General features: G+C 33.2%; 1 protein-coding gene across 1 annotated transcript in view; it reads right to left on the reverse strand.

Moving 5' to 3' along the window:
• The window catches only part of LOC145692677 (uncharacterized), a 1,521,027-nt gene that overhangs the window by 533,935 nt on the left and 963,138 nt on the right, over positions 1 to 23,954 (reverse strand). Inside the window, exons 267-272 of the mRNA XM_081768059.1 lie at positions 18,202 to 18,252; positions 12,303 to 12,353; positions 8,524 to 8,580; positions 7,669 to 7,719; positions 6,857 to 6,907; positions 5,920 to 5,976 (exon numbers count right to left, since the gene is read on the reverse strand). Coding sequence (XP_081624185.1) covers positions 5,920 to 5,976; positions 6,857 to 6,907; positions 7,669 to 7,719; positions 8,524 to 8,580; positions 12,303 to 12,353; positions 18,202 to 18,252 — 318 coding nt within the window. The remainder of the gene's footprint in view (positions 1 to 5,919; positions 5,977 to 6,856; positions 6,908 to 7,668; positions 7,720 to 8,523; positions 8,581 to 12,302; positions 12,354 to 18,201; positions 18,253 to 23,954) is intronic.

The following is a 23,954-nucleotide window of genomic DNA, read 5'->3' on the forward strand; positions in this document are numbered from 1 at the left end:
TTTTCTACGCAGAAGGTGCTTCTTCCCTCAAGACATTTCAGCGCATCTCGTCGAACCTTATTTGGAAAGTATTTATTCGTTCCTCACTCAACACATCGTGCCTACAGAATTCTCTGACCAAGGCACGATATGTTCAATTATTTGTTATTGATTGATATTTAGTTAACTATCCATTGTCTACATATTAGTTATTCAGTTTATAGACATTCAGTTTTCTTAATGGTATTTAAATGGTTGTAATGTTTAACAATAATTCCTAGTTTTATGGGAACAATATTCCAGTAAACTTCGTATCAATCCGCTCTTTTTGTTTGCAAAAAACGTTGAGGTGAGAGAAGTGGATAATATGTATTCGGAAACCAGAGCAAGAGGAAAACTATGTTACTCATATGAAAAATGAATAAGATCGCACAGCGATAATAATGAGATTAATGATTTCATCTCCCTCATTGTTGAAAGATATTATGTTCTAACTCCAGCAGTGACGTTTGTCATATGAATGATGAAGATATTAATAGTGTTTCTTTCTTAGTTTTCGTTCTACTTGTCTAGTGAAAATGAAGAAAACGAAAACGTAAAATACCACTTACAAATATACGTTCTACACTGTATGAAAAATTGCAACAGTGAACAACGAATATTTGCAATTTCCATAAAATGGGATTATAAACTTATTTATAATATATTTATATTTATTTATTTATTTATTTAAAAAAAGTTTTTCCCATTTTTTATTAGTGTTTTTTAAAATTGTTATCGTGTGTGCTTTTTGCCCCAATAAATTTGATTATTGTTTAATTTTTTATTTTGTGATTTATATAAAACTTCGGATATAGTATATCAAATGAGGTAAGATAGTGTTGGATATAAGAGTTTTGATGTTTATTTTGTCATGTTGTTATCTAAAGCTTAGCATGAGAGATACAAATTTTAAATGTTAAATGTAAGTAACTATGAAATTTTCTAGGAAGAAAGCATAGGTACATTTAACAGCCTCTTCTACGTACTCCTTCCTCTTCTACGGATGGTGGGTACTTAGTGGAGGGAGCCACCTAAATTTACAAATCACCAGACGGAAAGATATATCACGAACACGGTATAAATAAAAGGTTATTCCTTAATGGTTCCGATCCTTATTTTTGTACTTGGGATACTTCAGAGCAAACCTGGTTAGTTTATTTCTTAATGTTATCTACCCTTGCACTCAACCCGTCATCTGTTGGCTACCCTTATACTGGAGTACGAGAATTGATCCACGAACCTTGTACTTCATACACTTTGCTGATGTTTATTGCCACATTTAACTAGTTTTCATGTCACTAATAACTTACTGCAGTTTGTGCATATCATTCTGTTTCATTCCAATTGAAAGGATTCGAATTCAAGTTGGCATTCGTCTTACTAGTACAGGACGCGGAATTCAACAACATTCAAGTTGACTTTTTGTCTTCTTTTAATGTTAGGAAATACCTCCCGAAGTTTGTGCACCTCCCGGATCTTTCAAGTCACTCTATATATACATGTATAAAGGGATAAATATATATTTGGTAAATTCACTGACTCATCGAAACTACTACAGACAGAACGTTGAAAGTTTATGTAAATATTTCGTTGCACCTTAGGCTATGGGTGATTCGGGATTTTGCAAAATATGTATTCTAAGAGAATGACGACAAATGATTTTTTGCCATTTGTCAGATCTCCGAAATTTTAAGCCACATAATCCTGGAACTTTTACAAGTATTTTCCATGCAACTAGGATCCAAATAAGGAAATATCTTTAAAAAAATAGGTATACTAAAGACGAAAGAGGAACTTAAATAATTTTCACGGAAACACTCTGTATGCTGGTGAGGAAGAAGGTTAAAATGTTTCTCATTAACACATTCTTCCTATGCAAAAAGGCATCAGCCACTGCATGCGTGCACATGAAAAGTAATATGTTTGAAACATATGATATAAGAAAAATGATGTCCAATTATATTTATGGCTCCAGGATATATTAATTTTACTCATTTTCAGCTCTATGAATCATTTAATTAATTATTTTTTATTTGTTACATTCTTACTAATTTATGGCAAAAATTATAATTAAGTATTATTTTTAACTCATCTGTCGGAAGTAGTTGACTTCAGTCTCCTGTTAATAAGCCGGGTAATCCTGACAAGAATTTAAATAATTGTTTGCGAGGTAGTTATTAGAATGTTCATGTAGGCTAGTCGAATTTCCAGAAAAGAGGCAAAATAAGGATGGTAACTGCATTTGGGGGAATGAGGTGCAACTATTTTTTGAAGACTATTGACCTGTTCGCATATAAAAATGGGGTTACCAAATTTTCTGACATGTAAGGACGTTTTACAGTGTTGCCAACTGTTAGTGTTTATTATGAAGGGAATGTTTAATTATTACTACAAAATTGTTGTGAAATCGTAGTTTGTTCTTGCTTTTATTAATATATGAATTAGTTTAAATTGTGAAACACTAATTTCTAACTTGTTCATGATGCTTCATCAGAAGTGTCAATGTTGCCAGTTGGTTCTAGCATGTACTGTGGAAACTTTTCTCTCTATATTCGTTATCTGCACATTGTAGCTTTTTCAGAATCATGTTAAACACATTCCTCTATGGATCTTTGAACTATAAAAACTTGCTTTTAAATTTGTTTCTCAGGTAGTCTTGAAGAACCATAGTACATATCCTGCCATTGTAAATTAACATAATGGAGCCTGCGTCATCAATAAAACGTAAATTTCCACATATATATGATCCGGATAAATGTATATTTTGTCATCAAGTAACACAATGAGCATGTAAGAGTGGCCAGCGACGATGAAATATTGAAAGTGAAGGAGTGTACTGTGAGAAGATTGAAGATTCGGGATGTAGCAAATGAAAATGTTATTGAACATATTCAGAACGTAATTCCAGAAAATACTTATGTTAGTGTTGTATGGCATCATTCTTGTTATCCTCACTTTACTCATCAACAGCAAATTGATCGTATTCAGCGGAGGTTTGATTTGCTTCAAAGTGGATCACCAACAAGCTACAGGGGGGAAGGACTACTAGGAAGAAATAATAGTGAAAGTGTGGGTAACAATTATGGTGTATCTTCAAGAACGTTAATTAGTGATGTTCAGCTTTTAAATTTTTAAAAGAAATATTAATTTTGTCACAAAGAAAGGAAGGACAAATTATATTATATTACCACATTTTCAGTTGGTGACAAAGTCCTACAGAAAGCAAATACTCATAAAACACTGTCAATTCAGTTAGGAGAAGTAAATGATCTAATTGTCACAGAGGGAAAATATCATTCCACGAAGCTCAGAAAACTGGTGAAAAATGTAAGTCCTGTGATATACTAAGTGTGTGTCTTCCTCAGGAAATATAATGCCACATAAACAGAGGACATATGCTGGAACTAAACGATATATGGCGTCGCTACATTGAATTGGCAGAATCCCCCTGAACTCCCATACCTGTTAGCTATATAGGCTAAGCCGATGCTGAACATTTAAAGACCATCTGAGGTCAGAACTTAGGGATACAGTACTCTTCATACCCAGAGGAAGGAAAAACTGATGTCGAAATAATTCTAATGCTTCTGATTCCGTCTCAATATGTTCGTATGTCTTATGATGTATTCAAAGAATTGAGCAATGAAGACGATGCATTGATTCCCACTTATAAGACTGGGATAAACTACGACTAGGAGAGAGACTAGGACTAGGCTGGTTTCTTCCTCTACATATAGTCTTGTAAATACGATTGGACATCATAAACCATTCAAAGTCACAATGTGTTCATATTAGCCGAGAAAGTGCTTCAGATTTTGTTTCTAAAAGTCTTCTAATATTTCTATGAATCATATTTGGAGAAACATGTGTACTGCATTGTGAAAGTGGTAATGGTGAGTTCATCATTGCGGATGGTATTGATCGTATCCTAAGCATTGCAAGATACTGTTTATTGTGTAAGCAACTGACATTAAAACATATTGGTCTTGAGTTAACTCTTCACCAAGCTAGCAGAATTAAGCTTCTAGTGGAGTTTTCCCACAAGGCAAGCCATGTAATCAGTTATTATCAGCTACAGAAGCTGGATACAGCATTAGCAGAAAGGACACTGCAATCTATGCATGATATTGCAGGAGCAGTTATACCTCCCAATCTGCACGTAAAGAAATTTGTTCACTTCAATGTCGATAACACAGATATCCTAGACGAAATGCCTGATGGCAAAAATACTTTTCATGCGACTCAAATGGCATGTTGGCAGAGGACTGTAACTTCAGTACTACTTACGGACATTTTTCTCTCAAAAACGTTCAAAATATTAATTCTTGAGGTGAATCAGCTATTACCATTCATGGACACACATAGATTTCCTTCTTAGGCAGTCCTAAAGATGAAATTGCTTTTCAGCATTTCACAGTGCCCAGGTTTATAGCAGGGTTGATGTTCGTTTCGGTGTATATGACAATGCTAGGATTAAAGATGAAGCCAGACGAAAAGAGCGAAACAGTCAACATAGATTCTTCGTGTTGTAGAAAATAAAAATGTCCCACTTCCAGCCAAATGGAACAACTTCCTTGCACTTCCAGATAACAAAAAAAGATAGGGCAGCATTCTTAGGCAAAAATTCTAGATATGTCTCCTTCTGATAAAGGAATTGTAGTAGTCGGGGCATTTGACGATCCTGTGGATGTGTAGAACATTATTTACAAAGAGGTGTAACTGTTAAAGTAACAACAATGTATGTACTAGCAACTGTAAATGTGGACGTGCTACTATTAACTATAACAACAAACTTGATAGTTAAGTGTGAGCTGTGTAGTTTGAATCCTTCTATTCGTGTATATTTTCGGTTTCATTATTCCATATATCAAAACCTGTCATCTTTTCCCTCTTTACGATTTTCAAAATATAACAAAACTTATTATTAGAGGTATAGGAATTGTAAGCTTATCTAATTATGTATTCAATTCAGTTTATGTTCTCTGTTTTAAAACGATTTTTAAATATGGTTCTTTTGTGCAACCACTATTGCAAAAATTCACATAAATCATAAGTAAAAAGAATTCAACAATATTTAGTGCGTATATTTGTATGGTACACCCCATTATTACGTTATAGGATATTACTTAAATTTCAGTGTACATAACACTCAATTTTATTTTAAGATACTGAGGACATATATAGAGAAAAGTGGCTCTTGTTTTGAATTTGCAACACTGCAAAGCAAACTTATTGTTACACTGATTCATACTTATTCTATATAATAAAATATTATGTTTAAATGTAATTAACAGTAATGTTTATATCATTTCATAATACAAATATTGATGTTCAAGAGCTGGTAATATAGCAGTATTTGACAACACTCATATTTTCAACACCAAGCATCAGAAAATTTTGGCAACTATGATTTTTTTCTTCAGAACACTGATGCTTCAAATTCCCCTTAAATGCCGTACGCTGGCTCTTTATTTGAAATTTTGACTGGTCGTTTGCGATGTAAAGTATATTTCATATTCAACAGATGTTCTTGAGTTTAAAAGCGTTCAAAGAGGCCTAATCCAATCATAATGACAGTGGATTCAATTATTGAGGAATTAGCCCTGACCCAATTCATGAGCAAATGGCTTTTAAATCACAATACCAATAGAATTAAAGTTAATAGCAGTTATTTATAACAAAGTTGACATATAATGTTATCTCTAGTACAAATCCAGGTCCATCATTGAAATAAATTTCTGTTTTCTTGCAAAGGAAGCTCATTTACCCTTTTAGAGACTGCAAACTGGTTATTTGAGTCAAACATCTTTACTTTCTACACGAATAACAGAAAACATGCAGTGCGATATGTGAAGAACTTCTATTTAACATTATTAAGATCAAAATAATTTAATTTACCTGATAATTTCTCAATTTCTTCAAGTATTTCAATTGGAGTAATCCCTTGTATTGGACCTACGAATGAAAGAAAAGAATTCTGTATGTTTCTATAGTAAATAATTTTAGTATGTATGTGCAGAAGTGTTATACAATTATTGTGCACGGTATCCGATGATGTGAAGAATGCCTGTAAGTGTTGTGTTCATATTACTCAACCCACTTACAGCGACGTTACCAGTCAATTGACGGACTCTTTTTCGTGTCAAAATAATACTCACTTGAAATATTTCTTATCTCATACGTGCAACGGCTTAAGACGGTTGAAATTTTTTTAAAAATATTTAAACAATGGTGATAACTTTACATTTATATTTTTCTGCCGTATTCAAATGAAGCGAAATATTTAATTTATTCCATGTTCTTTAATACGGGATACATTTAAAAGGGAATATTTATGAAACAATTGGTGGAATGAAAATCTGAGAGGACAAGTAAGAATCAGAAGAAAACTCACAGATGCTATTTTATTTACTACAAATTCACGTGGACTGTTTTGTAATCAAGGAGTCCATAACACTAGATTAGAACAATCTACATGTGAATCACTGTTCCTCCCTTACGGTCGTTTCGTTTCTTGCTTTATATTCCATGAACTGTTTAAATTTTACTTACATTTGTTCTATATGTACATTTTACATTGGCGCAGTTACTAAAGAGTGTTAAAAATCGATATTTGGAGTGCAATTTGGGAGTTGAATTAGCGGAGGGTTCGGTACATCGTTAGAAATGGAGCACGAAATATTCACCAACTGTAGGGTCCTTCACTGACTTTCTTACCAGACTAATATTTGAAGCATATATATTTAGGGTAATATTATTATTGATGTATTTTAATTATGATAAAATGTTATATATATATATATGCGTGGTGATACTAATAACAATATTTGAATACCTAATGGCTGTTGAGATCCAGGCATAATCGGAAAATATAAATGTTGTTGATCTAAAAAGAAACGCAAACAAAAGTTAATTTACAAAGATAGATAAAATTTATTCATTAAAAATATGGATAAAATATTGAATTAAAATCTTATGAAATAACAATTTCTATTTGTTAATTAAGAAATGACCTAATACACCTAATGATCTAACATATTTTAAAGCATATATTCAAGGCTTTTTTTGTCTCAATTACTCCTAAAGGAACGTTTTACGAGTAATGGAAACAGGAACAGTTGATTTTATGATTACACGATTGGAGCGTGTTATTTATAAAATTGGCTGCTCTATTGATGATCAGAAAAATACATAATTTAAATATAAACGTGTTTGTTGTTGTTTTAAAGGTAAACTAGTTTATTCAAATAGAACTGACACAGCAAAATCATGTTCCTGTCTCAGATTATACACGTTGTTCACTGAACTAGGGAAATAGACGGTTTGACTTGCGCATATAAATATCGTATCTATATGCAGGCAGTTTAGGATAAGTTGGCTTTCCTTCATCAGGTAACTTCAAAAATGGCATTAATATTCAACAGCAAAAAGAAGTATTGTGTAAGAAACAGTAAACAACAACAACAACAATATTACCAATCGCTTTTATTTTTTACAACATAATTACAAAGCTTTCGTAAGCTAAAAATGTACATCTATTGGGACAGAAAACATTAATTTGTTTTGAAAAATCTTTTTCTTAAAAAGAAATGCAAGTTTTTCATGTCATCTTTTACTATTATTTAAATTTATTAAGATTATATATACCTGGTCCTTGAGGTTGACCTAGTACTTCTGTTATTGATTGTGGAGCCTGACCTAGAATATAATATAGATTTACTTTTAATCGCATTATATTACTGTACATTATAATTCATTAAATTTGATTAATTAATTCTTTAAATTGAACCAGATTTCTTTAAAATGCATTAATTCAGTATAAAGTAAAACAGCCATTTATACGTTTTGCGGAATTTGATATTTAGGACTTGTAGTTAATTTATTTCAAGAAAATTATATGTAATAATATGCAATCAAGCGTTTAGTAATACCTGGTGCTACTGGCTGTTCTCCAAGGAAACTTGTTGAAGAATACAGTTTTTGTTAACCACAAGAGTAGATATAAACAGCCCTAAATGTATATTTACATTCTAGCCTGTTAATTGTAAATCATAATGAGAAAGTAAACCTATTGTTTTGTGAAACTGAACTTACAAGAATGTATATCGTAGAATTATCAGTAGAACCAATGATAATTGGTAAGTAATTATATTAAACTTTGAACATGAAAATGGAAGAATTTAGACATACCTGTTTATGACTATTTAAAGTTAATAATACAATACATACATGGTCCTTAAGTTTGAGCTGGCACTCTTACTATTAATTCTAGTGTCTGAACTAAAGTATCTTATACATTTACATTTATTGACATATATCAGTACTGTGAAATTTCAAACTGTTGGGTCTCGTTAAATTTGATTAATTAGTTATTTAAATTGATATGTTTACTTTAAAGTTCAGAAGTTGAGTATAAAGTAACAAAAGATTTATAGATTTCATGCGATTAGAGATTAAAGACATGTAGTAATTGCGTCAAAATGATATAACATGCATTAATACCTGGTGCTACTGGTTGTACTAATGGGATGTTTGTTAAAGAATACTGTTTTTCTTCACCTACAAGAGTAAATATATAAAAATTTCTAAATATATGTTTACATCCTAGTCTTTTAAATGTAAATAATAATAAGAAAGTAAACCTATTGTTTTTCGAAACCAGTTCCTCATGTATACACATTATTCAAATTTAAAATTCTTGTAAAAATAAAATTAAGCAACTGATATTTGTAAGAACTTTGTTCTGGTTATAATGTAATTCAGACAAGACGTAATAAAACTGCACAAAAAATTATAAAATTTTAACAATATTATTTACCGAGTTATATATATATATATATATATATATATATATATATATATATATATATATATATCACAATTATCCATAGAGCCAACGATAGCCGACAAACTATTATAATGAACTATTAACATAGAAATGGAATCATTTTGAGCTACTATTTATGGCTATTTAAAATTAATTATACGATACATACATGGTAGTTGAAGCTGTTCTGGCACTTCTGTTATTAATTCTAGTGTCTAACTTAAATTACCCTTTACATTTACTTTTAATCTCAAATATAATTACTGTAAAATATGAAGGCTATCATAACTCATAAAATTAATTAATTCCTTAAATTCAATACGTATAATTTTAAATTTACTAGTTGAATTTAAGGTAAATAAAAATTTATACAATTCATGGTATTAGAGTTTAGGAAGATGTTGTTATTGAATTTAAAATAGTATAACGTAATAATATCTTGTGCTACTGATTGTACTTCTGGGAAGCTTGTAGAAGAATACTTTATTTCTTCACCTACAAGAGCAGATATAAACATTCCTCTTTGTATATTTACATTCTAATCTATTAACTGTAAAGTGTAATACGATAGCAAACCTAATCTTTCTCGTAAGTGATCTTTCTCATTCTGGAAATTTTAAACGTTTTACAAAAATTTGAGCAAGCAACTTTGTTTCACATTGAATGAATACGCAATTAACTTATAAGATGTTGTAGATGAGATGTAAATAAATATTAACGAAAATTTCGGAAAGATGTAACTGTGAACAGTAATAACAAAGTATTAGATATCCGAGCACATATCACATAGAAATTACTATTTATGTATCCATTATTATAAATTATAACATAGTTAAATACCAGTTTAAAATAATATGAAGATATGTTCTAAGAAGTAAAAGAAGTTATCGCATTGACTACTTGATATAATTTCGAAGTTTAGTTTATTCTAAAAGTACTTTGATTGTATTTGGTCTCCTACTTAATCAGTATCCAAATATTACTATTTTTTACTATAATTGGGTTATTGAAATTCAACTGCTAATTATGTAAAATTAGGAAAACACTAAATTTCAATTGTAATTTTAACTTGTAAATTATTCATTGTAGCTTTGGACAATTCAAGATTACTAATAGAACTCCAAAACAGAATATATGTTTTAAGATATATATATATATATATATATATATATATATATATATATATATATATATATATATATATTTGTGTGTGTGTGTGTGTGTGTTACAGTTTCTATGGTAACACAAATATATAATCTTAAATATATATACTGCTTTGATCAGTTGGAGTTTTATTAGTAAAATTGAGATTTGAATATTCCCATTTATGTACTGCAATCCACTAGGTTACATATAAATGTATTATATAGAAATTAATTATTTGTATTATATAATTATTATATATAAATGTATTAATGTATTAAAATGTATTATATAAAGAATACATATTTGTAAACCGTATGAACTATTAAACAGTAGAAAGGATAAACGTTTGCAGTAAAAAATAAATCTTCGTGTGCTAGGATTAGGCTTGAGTAATGTAGTTTTATGACATACGTTACATTTGCGTGATAATAACAATATACTTCATAATTTAGTAATGTAAAAAAGGCAGTTCAATTTCCTATACGACGTTATGATTTAGAAAAGATTAGATGTTTAAGAGTCAAAGGGTGAATGACAAACCAAGGTTATTAGTTGGTTCGAACGAAATTCTCACTTTAACATTTTTGAATGTAATCATCCCAACAACACAACAAAGATATGAGCGAAGGTGAAGCGTCTAACACTACAAACTCAATACACATATAAAAACATTGAAAGTAATTAAACAGTTAGAAGACATTGCGTTCTGGGACAGAGTTGGAAATGTGCAACATGGCAAACATTGTATTGCGTATGACCTTTGTTTTACAAATTCAAACGAGGATATTCTACATAGAAAGGTCAACAACATTAACAGGGAAATTTTGCTAGTAATAGCAGATGAAGGAATGGTTTGGAGTTAATGTGTCAAATTTTGTTCCGATGACACTGACAAAGTGAGCCCCGATAGTACCAACCATTCGTTGCTTTTACTCGAACTTCACGGTATACCGCGAAAGCACATCCTCATAAATATGTCTATGACATTGCAGACGAGTTACGTACACATCATACTATTTCCGTTCGGCGGGCCAATACAATTGATGAAAAAGAGGACTCATTAGTGTCAATGGACTGTCACTAGGCAACAAGAATTCATTTAGAGAGGAATGTACTTCTCTGAGTATAAGGAATAACTTGCTAGATTTTCTGCATTGATTCTCACTTCGGTGAAATATGGATATTCCACAACAATAGCAATGATTAAGGGTTTTGAGGTGTGATCCATGTCTAGAACATTCCCCGAAAAATATACCTCTATCCGAAGATGGCATTTGATGGTGTTATGGTTGATGTCTATCTACGTTCGTGTGTCTTTATCGGTCATCGCATACCATTTCCGAATATCTATGAAATGTCCATACCTTTACACACAACCATAAAGAAATGTTCAAAGGACATGAGGTCCTCATAATGTACAATATTGTATATAAATGTTACCTGAAAGACGTTGCAGACTGTCTGTGTGTTTACTGTAACTCACCCATACCTACTGTATTATTCTTACGTCTCTTCCACGAATTACCGTATCTTCTGAGATCTCGATCAATTCTTGGGAAAGAAGTATTGATTGTCTAGTGGCTCGTGCAGCGTGGAACTTAGGAACTGTTTGGGACGGAAATACCAGATCTCTTAAGCCAAGGAATATACTTGTTTTCTGAACGATGACATAAGGTGGTAGTTACAACCAGGATATTTTAGATTCGATTTTTGGTTTGTACTTTCTACTGTATAAATTCGGACATATTGGAATGAACATATTTTATGTTGCTCTTTAACCACAATTCTGGAGTGGTTTCTCTGAAATGAAGGATATCCAAGACTTAAAAATATTTTTGTGTGTGTGTCATTTTGAGCATGCGTTTAAGTTCAGTGTTCTTTAAGACTGTAATGCTTCAAATTATAATAAATATCTTTTCTAAAAACAGAATAATTCATTTAAAAATTGGCTGTATAACTGGAGATTTGACAGGAAAACTCATCTTTTTTTTACATTTAGCAGTAAGAAACAGTTATTTTTCATTCCTTCTTGAAGCAATTAAAATTATACAATTAATGTATAAATTGGAATGCTATTATTGTAGTAATATGGAACAAAAGAAAAAAAAATAAGTTACATATGAAAAGTTGCAAAATGCGATTATTATGTGTTTAATTACCTTTGCTTAATTTACTACATGAAATTCTTTAACATATTTATACTTATGTTGCTAAAGACACATTATGCCTTTTTAATCATAATTGAGCTAATGAAATATATAATTGTACCACGTTTTTGTTTAGAAATGAATATTATAAGAAATATTACCTGGTAGCACAGGTTTCTCTTCTTTGGAAGGAATGTTTGGCGTTTGTGCTCCTGAAAATGTATACACCAAATTCTTGAAACCGCGTGCAAATATATTAAAGGACAAAAGCTATAATTTTGTTGATATTTGATATGACATTCATAATTGTTATTTTAGGATTATATTAGGATTTAAGGCTATATATTGATACCTTGGCTAGTTGTAGATCGCTACTCACCATGGTGATCGTCACTTGGTAAATATCTTGTTTACCCGCTACTTATAATATATGCAGAGGTTGGACAAAAATCTAAAACATTTGCAAAAGTGTGAAAATCATACCTAGTCTGGTGTGGGGCCTCCTTTTGCATCCAAAACAGCTTGGATCCGACGTGCAGCTCCTGAATGATGGTATGTGGAATTTTGTACAATTGTTTCTCCAAAACGTGATCCAGTTTTTCAAGGGGTGTTGGTGGAGGGTAATGAGACCGAACCCGCCTTTCTAACTCAGACCACAATGGATCAATGATATGCAGTGGTGATTGTGAGACCCAGGGGAGGTGTGGTAGCTCCTAGTCATGCTCCTCAAACCATGATTTTACCGTTTTTACAGGGTAACAGTGTGCCAAATCATCTTGGTTGATGACATCACCATCAAGAAACAATATTTTTTTGCCATGGGTAGAGCCTGGTCCCCCCAAAATGGCTTCATACACCTTAGTATTCATCATTCCATGCAGGGCTATGATGGGACCTGCGAAAAACCACGATATCATTTATCACATTGTAACAGAATCACCCCCATGTTTTACAGTTGGGAGCAGACAGTCTGTATCATGGGCCTGCGACGGTGTTCTCCATACGCAAACATGACCGGTTGTTGGAAACAAGCTGAAGTTCGATTAATCGGACCACATTACGTGTTTCCGCTGCTCATGAGTCCACGCCTTTTGGTCCTTTCACTCCTGGATACGCCTCTTCGCATTAACCGCTGCGACCAGGGGTTTGGCGATAGCAGCCTTGCCATGAAGCTTCATTTTATAAAGTTTCCGTCACTGTTTTCGATGAAACCGGGTTTTGTAGGCCGGAATTGAGTTCAGACGTAATTTTTATTGATTGTACTGATCTTTTTAGCTGCTAAAATCCGTTTTAATGCCCTCCTCTCCCTATCTGCCAGGATTGTGTTTTGACCACTGTTGTGCTTTGCAGACGACGTTTACCCATGAATTGTGTATGCCCTCGTGACATTGGTCACAGTGCCTTTCGATACCCCCACAATGTTCGCCACAGTCGCCACTGAATCTCCAACCAGACGGGCACCAACGATCATGCCTCTTTGGAAGTCTATCTGGTCGCCCATTTTACCGAACCACTTTCACATCACTTTCACACCACGACACTCACAGGTGAATGGGGAACTGCTAGCGGAAGATGAAGGTCCACATGACACATTGAAAACAAAAAAATATCGGCTAACGCAACACGCGTTGTACAGTGGAGGGTCAAACTTACTTGTCTTGTGTGAAGTGGTTTTAGAATTTTTGTTCCCCCCTGTAGATACCAAGCAGTGACCGGGTTAGGCTGTACTGAATTATACCCCAAAAATGCCCGAAAAAGGCACAAAGTAAACAATGTATGCAGGTAAGTTGGTACTTACAGGAGAGGGACACGTGACGAAGAAGACGGTAGGACTCTCACACAAGAAGTTGCCATCCCAACAAAAATCAAACTTTTTCAAATAGCACGTATATCATTTTATAGCATTAAAACAACTGATATAAAACGTGAAAAAAGCAAAGAGTGAGTTACCAGGGTTGCCAAATAAGGGAGATATAAGGCTGTAAAGTTGAGAAATTATGGGTCTGTACAATGAAACAAATATGAACAACAACTAAACTGCAGAAGGAACAAATGCACAGTAGGGAGTAACCTACAACATGGAGAGCACCCAGTAACTAATGGGCTTGATATGTCATATCGAATTTGAGACTAAGGCGAGAAATGTACACATTTTACCATACTATCTGTGACTTTTCTGTTGTATGTATTATGTTAAAATATTTTGTGTCTGTATATTACTGACATCCTGAATACAGTGTGTTTTATCTTCATGGCTTCCTCACATGCTAACTATGACCGACCTTTGTGGGTTTATCGTAAATAAAACTATATTATCTCTCTCTCTCTCTTGTTTCACTTGCTCCAAACTTTGGTTTCATGGCTTCCAGCGCCCACAAAAGGTTGTCATAAACCATACAAGCAATCCCCGTCTCCACCGACCGCTGGAATGATATCGGGGAGAGAAGAGTGCTTGCCGTAAAGATAGATGAATAAAACAAATTAATGTAAATAATCTATAAATTGTTACAACGCCCTGTAAAGCTATATGCGATTACGGCTAAGAATTAAACGTGAGATTAAAATTATGAGTACTATGTATTGTAATCAAACAAACAACATACAATAAGTAAACTACAAGCAAATTATATATTTAACAACCTGAGCGCTCAAAATGATTACTCTGAATTTAACTTTTATTTTCTTAAGATCATTTACTTTGATCAGGTGGCTTTTTCGATTTGTAAGAATGATTCTTTCTTAATTCTACTTACAGTTTGCGCTGGCGGCATGGAATGAGAGTAGTGGATAATTTATATAACACTCGCGTTTCACTATGCACTGCACAAGGAAGGTGGGGATTAAGTCAGCCGCGGTTTCCTCTTCTGCGCTGTCCTCTCCACAGAAATCTGGTTCTCAAGTCCAATCCAATAGTTCATGTGTCATACGAAAGAACGCATCCAACAATCATGCTGCTCACAATAGGATTATCGTTTGGAAGTGCTCCTGTTAGGGTCCACTGACTACATCGAAGTACGTTTAAAACTAGCTTGCTAGCCCTTTTTTCTTTTCGGCTACAACTCATAAAATCACAAAATGAATTTAAATTCAAGGCTCGTTCTATAATTACACAACAACAACACTTGGTTCCTTTCGCTTCAACTTTTTAGGAACAACAACGGGCACAAATCTCTGGAAACTTAAAGTCAGGTCGACGGGCTGGGTGCGAGCCCGTGTAAAAGCCTACTCTACGTGCGGGACGCACGACAGGTGCGAAGGCACCCCTGGCTATTCGAGTCTCTTCAATAGACTGACTTGCTTTTTTCGTCAACCGCTTGTGTTGCTTCTCCAAAGGGAAAATCCCGGTTTTAACTTGAAACGCAACCAACTGATGCAATGGTTAAATTTAGCGATGAGACTTCTTGCTGGAATGTTCTGTGGAGCGATTCTTCTTTCTTTTTAACCATAAAAGGACTGCTGGGCGATTCGATCGAAGTTGGTTGTTCACACACACACATTCAAACATATATGTATATGCTTGAGAAGAGAGAGAGTTCTTGGTAAATTTCCATACGAGGTCTGTTTATTAATTTTGAAATTTAAACTGACTGTCTTTCTTCTCTTAATTAACACGATTAATGAGCGCCAAAAAATCCGTAACATAACGTTTCCTATACTCTCGACTGACTTGTTACCTTTTGTGCCACAGCTTTTCTGTACTCTTTTCAGGCTCTACGGCTTCGTTTCTGGGGTGTGGAAAGCATACAGGATTTTATGCAGTGTTTCAACCTCAAGACAGTTTATTTTATAGCTCTCAGTAACGGTTCGAGATATTGATTACACACAAACGCCATTGGGATTGCTGCGATACAGAAAGACCTTGCTGTTTACATTTCCGCTTTTCGTACATGGGACTTCTTTCTACGGCTACTCAAGCAAGTGCCCTTTTAGGGTGAATCCTGTATCAAACCTGTTAGTCACTGGATGTTGTGCACACTGTAGTTTACTTCCTACTGTACGTTTGTTGATTCTACAACAACAAGCAGTATAGTTGTTGTTGTACATTCGTTCGTTTCTCCGTACGAACACCATAATTTCTCAACTTTATAGTTTCATATCTTCCTCATTTTTCAACACCGCTCACCCTTTGCTTATTTTCTTTCACGTTTTATGTCAATCGTTTTAATGCCCTAATTGGTGAACGTTCTATTTGAATAACTATATTTTTTCTGTTGGCATGGCAACACTGCTTGTGTAACAGTACTGTTTTGTTCTTGCTCACGTGTTCCCACCCGTAGGTATCGGGTTACCTGCACACATTTTTCATTTTCTGCCTCTTCCCGACGTTTTTGGGGAATAACTGAGCACAGCTTCACCCGGCCACTGCTTTGTATACATATTATATCTAGCGGTAAACAAGGGATTTGCGCACCGGGTGACTATCGAACGATGACTAGCAACCCACAATGAGTCAGGGTACCAATTTTCGTAAATATCTAGCTGTTACGGTTCCCATCCGTCCCTTGTAAGTCAAAATGTAAGACGAATGCATTTTACATTTTCGATTATATAAAGGTTTCTTCTTGAACTTTGAAAACAATTATGTTTAAATGCTGGGTCAATCGTCATTCATGGTTGATACATGAGATTTCCATAAGAAAGAGCAAATTGCATATCTACATTGCGATAAATTTTGGGGATCTCAAAATATGAGTAGACTCCAGACAAATGATTTGTGTAAACATGATAAAGGTACTATACTGATAGCAAACATCATATTACTCTAATGCATATTACCTTTTTATAAAATAATACTTATTTATTCTAAATTAGGGTGGTCATATATGTAATGCAAACATTGGCCATTATTACTAAAACATTTCCCTTTGCCACCCTTTGAGATTATTGGGCGTCTTTAGCACGAGAAAATAATAATGCCCGGCTATAAGCTTATATTGGCAAGGAGCAACTCAGCATAACAGGAAATTTTACAGGTGTCAGTTGAAGCAAGTATTTGTGCGAATATTGGTGGAAATACCGTAAAACTGCACTTCATTTTACAACTTTATACCGATAAAGGCGCAATCACTGAGAAGGCCCGTGACGAAATGTGTCCTGTTTATAAATAAGAAGAGTTTTCAAAGCCAACTGGCAAAATGGTTGTGTCGCTTGTGTTTAGGAAATTTCGATGTTCAAGTTGGTGTTTGCAGTGACAACTAATCACATCAAAACTTAGTAATGTTCTAGCAAAAATCGAACAAGACCAGTAGGTAAATAGTATGGTAAATGTAAACTTTAAAAATCCATAGCCCCAAAACTGTGGGACCTAGCGTAGTCGGGTCAAGACTTCACTTAGGTACTAATATGTGTGTTATCCAAAAATACATGTTTCACAATCCTAAACTACTCTCGCAACAATTTTTATAGAAGGGAGTTTGGCTACTTGTATATGATTTGAAGTACTCATCAACTACCTCTATAAAAATTGTTGCGGAAGTACTGCAGGATTCTGAAACTTAGATATTTGAATAGGGCACATACTTGTCCCTAAGTGAAGTCTTGACCCGACTACGTTAGATCTCATAATTTTGGAGCTATGATCCTTTAAATTTCATTTTTTCATGTTTCCGGAAGGCTATAACTCCGAAAGGAAGCATTTGTGCACCCAAGTTGGTACTTTCTGTCTTATCTAAGTGTAAGGAATCACCACCAAAACGCTGTCTGTGTTGTTTTGAAACACCCTATATTTATATATGGTGTTTGCTGAGATAATACAGATAATTTCCGTAGGATATTGTAGGTAAATCTACGGAACGGAAGCGTATACAAGTATATGAGTTATTACCTTTTTTGCGACATTGGGAGGTTATCTTCGAACTCCAGGAAACATTATTCCAACGCTTATGTATAGTTTCAAGCATATTTGAAAATATCAGAAGATGGAGTGTGCAAATAGTAAGTTATTTCATTACAAAATAAAACAAGAACTACTCATAAAAAGTTTTCCGTTACACATCATCTTAGAAGCATAAGTAATGTAAGTGTAACTAAAATTAGCACTAATGAAATAAAATAAAGTACCTGGTTCATGAGGCAAAGGTAGGATTTCTGAAGTGCCTTCTTGTTTTTGATCTACAATAATAAAACATTCAAATATGTTTTTGGTATTTTATTCACTTTGAAATGGCTATTCAATAGTTCAGATTATGTTTTAAACAGATAATGTTAAAAATATAGCTTAATAATATGTGAATAGAATATTTCATGCAAATGTTTAGCTACACGTGAGGCGGGTATACGTAGTTATGTAACGACATTGAATAATTTCATGTTTTAGAGCAGTACGAAAACTACCTTTGAACTCAGATGTAGTGACCGACTTGAAAACCAAAAAATTGAAGAGGAATTATAAACAAAGAACTTAGTTGGTTTAAAATTATTTTCAAATATAAATTTATGTGCCAGTTCAGTTATTAAAATAAAACATTTTTGAAAAATCATGCGTCTTTACTTCAGACTGGTTATGCTGAAACTGTTTCAAAAGTTAATGACATGTGGTCAAAGTATAACCTTTTTCTACTGGTTTCATTGTAGTAGTATTAAATTCTTGTGCTGGCTTTTGTTCCCGTAGAAAGGAAAATTAATAAATTAAATCCGAGGAATTCTGAAAGTTTTGTCGCATGAAGTATGATGTTTAGCAATTCGATTCTAAAATATTCAGCTGTTACCCCCGGATAATATAATCTTAATGATTTATCAATGACAGTAGAAAACACTATTTATATTTAATATATGATAATATTTTAAATTATTTCAATGACATACAAAATTGCACTCTAATAGATTTGAGAACTTTAGATTGAAATTAAGAAAGGAAATATTAGTACATTCTTCGTCTTAATTCTTTTGCATTTTTCTCAATCTCGAGAAAATACAGAGCATTTCTAAAGCCTCCGAACTCTGACTTTAAATATTCATTGTTGAGCAACAATGCAGTGATATTAAAACTGTTGCTCTTGTTGGTGTTATTGAAATATACAAATCAACACTAGATGAACATGAATAACAATGCAAGCAGCAAGAATTACAATGAGATATCCAGTTGAAAATGGAATCGAAATCATTTCACCATGATTTTTATACTGAAGCCGAGAGTTGTTATTTTGGATGCTTACTTTGAGGTGGAATGATACAAACGGTGTATAGATATCTTCCATATGGTATATCCCTATACTCTTTCACCTAGAAAAACGACAGGGTAGGATTTAGTAAGAAAGAGCTTCGCGAAACAGGAAACGTTTGAGATAAGCCAAAGAGCGCACCACTACTAATTTTCACTCAAGACTTTCTTGCAGATGTTGGTCAACTTCCCTAGGAAGTCTATGAGGCGGCTTTCAAAAGAGGAAAGCAATCTGTAATCTTTTCATAAGGGTGTTGAACGTTTGAAGTTCCTAGCATACAAGATGATAGTAGTGCACGAGCTGTGCTCATTGGGTTTCTAGAAACGCACACATCATAGCCAGTCATTCAACAAATTTACGAGGAAAAATATGGGCAACTAACTGGAAAAACATTTTTCAGTGATGAGAGCTGGTTGCATTCATGTGGATATTTGAATAGTCAGAATACTCAGATAAGCGCTATGGAAATTCCTCAGGTAATAGATGAAGTTCCACTTCATTCTTTGAGAGTGGGAGTATCGTGTGCAATTTCAAGACCAAGAATTATGGATTAATTGTTTTCAAAACGACTGTAGATTCACAAGTATATGGTGAGATAATTACTAAATTTTCATATTTGCTCGAGGAAGACTAACATTACCGTTGGCTCGAACGGAATGAAGCAATGAGCCAGACATCAAATAAAATAGAGTTGCTATAGCAGTTCTTCGGGAATCGATTGGTAATAAATAATTAATGTACGCCTCGCTCATCAAACTTAGGCCTTCAGACTTTTATTTTAAGGGAAATCTTAAGAACGTAATGTAAAAAACAATCAAACGAAAATCCATGACCTGCAGGCGAATTTAACCAAGTCAGTGAGCAACATTTCAGTCACAATACTCTAAAAATGGCCTCCTTATGAGGATTACGTTAACTTCTGCCTAATACGAGTCTAAATATTTCTAACATCTTTAAATGTTAAACTTTGTTTTCAATTATTATGTAAGAATAAACAGTAGTTACATGTAAATATTTTCATATTATAACAATTGAAATATGAACAATTTATAGCTGTTTAATTCGGTTTCCCGAATTGGAATTCGGCAAGTCCAGAAACGCTCTGTATATCATTATAGTTTCTTATTAGTACTGCAAATGAGTTTTTATTGCACATCTGATCTTGATGCTAAACAAATATTTACTGTAAAACGATATCAGAGGATCAATTCAACTATCGTAGTTTTTTCACATAATAAAAATAAGACAAGGTCACATAAATTTAAACTTTTTGACAATATTAAAAGCTGTCGCTCTTTACAGTTGTTTCGGCATTTAACACGAAAAGCACAGGAAAAATGTTTATTGAATAAACCTTTTAAGTAATTCGGTTAATTAGGTTTTCTCTTTAGTATAGTGATATCGACTTTATTGTAGCTATAGAGCAAATTTTAAATTGATATAAACACTTATGTTCTTTCGATTGAACTTGACAACACTACCCATACTAACATCACGTGAAATCGTCTTATTAGTCCTTGATAACTATCAAAGGAAGTGTAGTCATCTAACTTCTTTGACTTTGTTAAAGGAAGCAAGGGCTGTTATCATAGTTTCTTTTAGAGACTACCTGACTGTCACTGAAAATGTTTTATATGAATTTTGTTTTATTAACATGTTGCCTGTTGTCTGTAGTGCTGTTAGTATGTTCAGATTTAACTTTATTATACTGTTCCTCATCTGTAACTTTTGTGAAGATGAGATTTGTGGACCAGGAAGCGATAATTGGTTCCTGAAGTAAACGAAAGCATATTTTCTATACTATAATTTCCATGTTGGGAACTGCGAATAGTACTCCATATATTAGCTGTACTACCTGTATTTATATTGCTGAATTGCTTGGATGCTTAGAAATACGTTTGAATGTGTTTTGATGTGTTTGTTGTTGGGTTGGACGCACCAACTATGTTACTGATTTGTAAGTTTACATGATAAATCCATTAGAGGAACCCGTAAAGCGAAAGAAAGGACTATTGAATATCCTGCAAATATTATCCGTTATTTGCTTAAGGTCGAATGAAAAAAGATGGCTTATTTTTTATGCCTCAGTTAACAGTCCGACAATTGATGTTGAAAATGATGATGATGAATGTCCAGAATCAGATAATATACAAGTTTATCAATCCACCAATAATAGAGAACCAAGAAGTAAGTTAACATCTTCCTGCAGTGAACCACAGTAACATACAATGCAAACTCAGTGAACAGGTTAGGGATTAGAAATCAGCCAATTGTAAAGCAGAATCGTTAACATGGAAATTTCTCGTCGATACTTTAAACCGTTATCATTACCCATAAAACTAGAACTGACGAACACATTTGTAAAGCTTGCGATTAAAATTGAAACAGTATTTCATTATTTTTCTCAGACTTTTGTATCTAGTTTCTAGTAACGTCAAAATAGGAATACTTATTGGGCCACAGATACGGAAGGGTTTGGGGTACCATAAGTTTAATTTAATTTTTCTTCTTCTGAATAATATACTTGATGTAGTTGTTGGAATTTTGCTAAAATGTTCCTGAAAAAATAACAAAAAGCTGACTATTTCCTGAACCTTGTGGAAAACTAATACTTGCCAATCAAATATTAAATTGCAACGTGGCATTAAAATACATTTAAAATACCCATTGATATGGCTATTTTGAGAATTCTGGTAGGTTTAGTGAGGAACATGAGGAGAAATTCTGCGAGAACTTTTCAATATACAGAAAGCGTTACATAGGAAAATAAAGATGAAATGAATGTTGGAATGAAATAAAATCTTTCCGCTTTATATTTCACATTTTAATACCTGTAGGCTAAAGGAGACAGTGATAGTGAGAACCAATGTGATGTTGAAATAAAGAAAGTTACAAAAAAGGGGAGAATTCCGAGAAAACCCGCGCACACAGTGTTTATCTACCACAAATTTAACTTGGCAAGAGCTAGGGTACCTTTGGTGAATATTTGAGAAATGTACAAGACTCTCCTGCCAGTTGGCGGAAAAATCACAACTCGTTGAATTTTATTTTTAAAATTTGAATACCCCATTGTAATATAAGTTTAATATGCAGATCATACCAATTGAATGTTAATGAAATTTGATCTTAGATACATATTTTACTATAATTGTAATGTTTAGCTATTAAAATCTATCAAGAATGACTGCTTTCGGCTTTTAAAAAAAGTACTTTTTTGAACTGTATAATTATTACATTTCTGGAATCAACTTCTTGCAACCACAGACTCGGTTATCTGTACAGAATAAGTTCAACGGAATATCAAAAACATAAATTTAACAGAGTTGAGGTTATTACCAACTCCTACAGTTTGATATTCACAAAATTATAACACAGATTTAATAATAACAATACTTCCACTCCAGCATCTACTTGAATTCGATTCTATTGTAAACGCTTTCAATTCGATACGCATGTAAGAATTATTATATCCATGTTCTCTTTTACCTTTATTTTCTATTTTTGTACTTCGTCTTCCAGATCCTTGTAATAATTAATCAGTCTTACCAAGGTATACACACTGGTTTGCTAGCACTTTTACCTTTTTCTTTATTCATTTTACTAAACTTTCACCTAATCTGTACCATTCGTATAGTAACTCCTGATCTTCTCGCAATTCTTTTGAATATTTATCAGACACTCTTGTAAACAATTCATTGGATTGTTTCCTATTAATTTTAAATATATAGGGCAACACATAAACAAATAGATAAAAATTAAATTTTGTACCACACAAAATATCAGCAGGGGGAAGTATTTGACAAACTTCGTCACACCTTGAAATTAACGACGTAGCCAACCTAACACAAAGTTATATTTTCCAAATACTATTACGTCAGGTTGATGTATATTTGAGATCGGCATATGAAACGAAAATTTACAATATCAGATTTCTTAATCAGTGTTTTAAAGTAAGGACGCTACAGTATCAGAAACATTCAAATTTTGGTGGCTTCTATAGCTCTGATAGCGCAAGTGAGATGAACAAGGCAATAAACATCAAACGTACTTTACGGACTATTACTATGAACATGGTATTATTTATTTTAAACTAATAGAAATAAATATATAGTGAATTAAAACTTTAACTTTATTTGAAAGCTTTACATTTCAAATACGTCTTAGATATGAACCTAATCAAATTACGTAGATGAATTGCAATAGACATGAAGCCCTTTCGTAGATAAATGTTGGTAAAGTTAGCAACAGTGCTTACAAGCTAGCAATCCTGAGAATGTATTGTAATCGAATCTATCAAGAAGGTATTGTTGTAATATCTTGAAAGTAAAATAAATATAAAAAGTTCCCATGAATACGCCATTTTAAGCAATGTATCAAATATAGTCATTCTTTTATATCTCCAGATTGGTTTAATATATCAAAGTGCTGTAAATGGCATTATGGTATTTATGTATATTGGAAATGATATATGAGGCATTGGGTGGCAAAGTGGCGTAAATAATTTTTTTAAATGAGATTAAAAACATTTCTGTGAACTTGAAATTATAACTCGTTTGATGGCAAAGTCTCACAAGAAGAAGGCAGACCTTGGTAGAAGAACTTCGGAGAGGTTATAACGCACATTTAAGGAGTTAATATTACAAACTGGGAGAG

This window comes from Thermobia domestica, chromosome 8, assembly GCF_964235325.1.
Source record: "Thermobia domestica chromosome 8, izTheDome1.hap1.1, whole genome shotgun sequence".
Classification (NCBI taxonomy): domain Eukaryota; kingdom Metazoa; phylum Arthropoda; class Insecta; order Zygentoma; family Lepismatidae; genus Thermobia; species Thermobia domestica.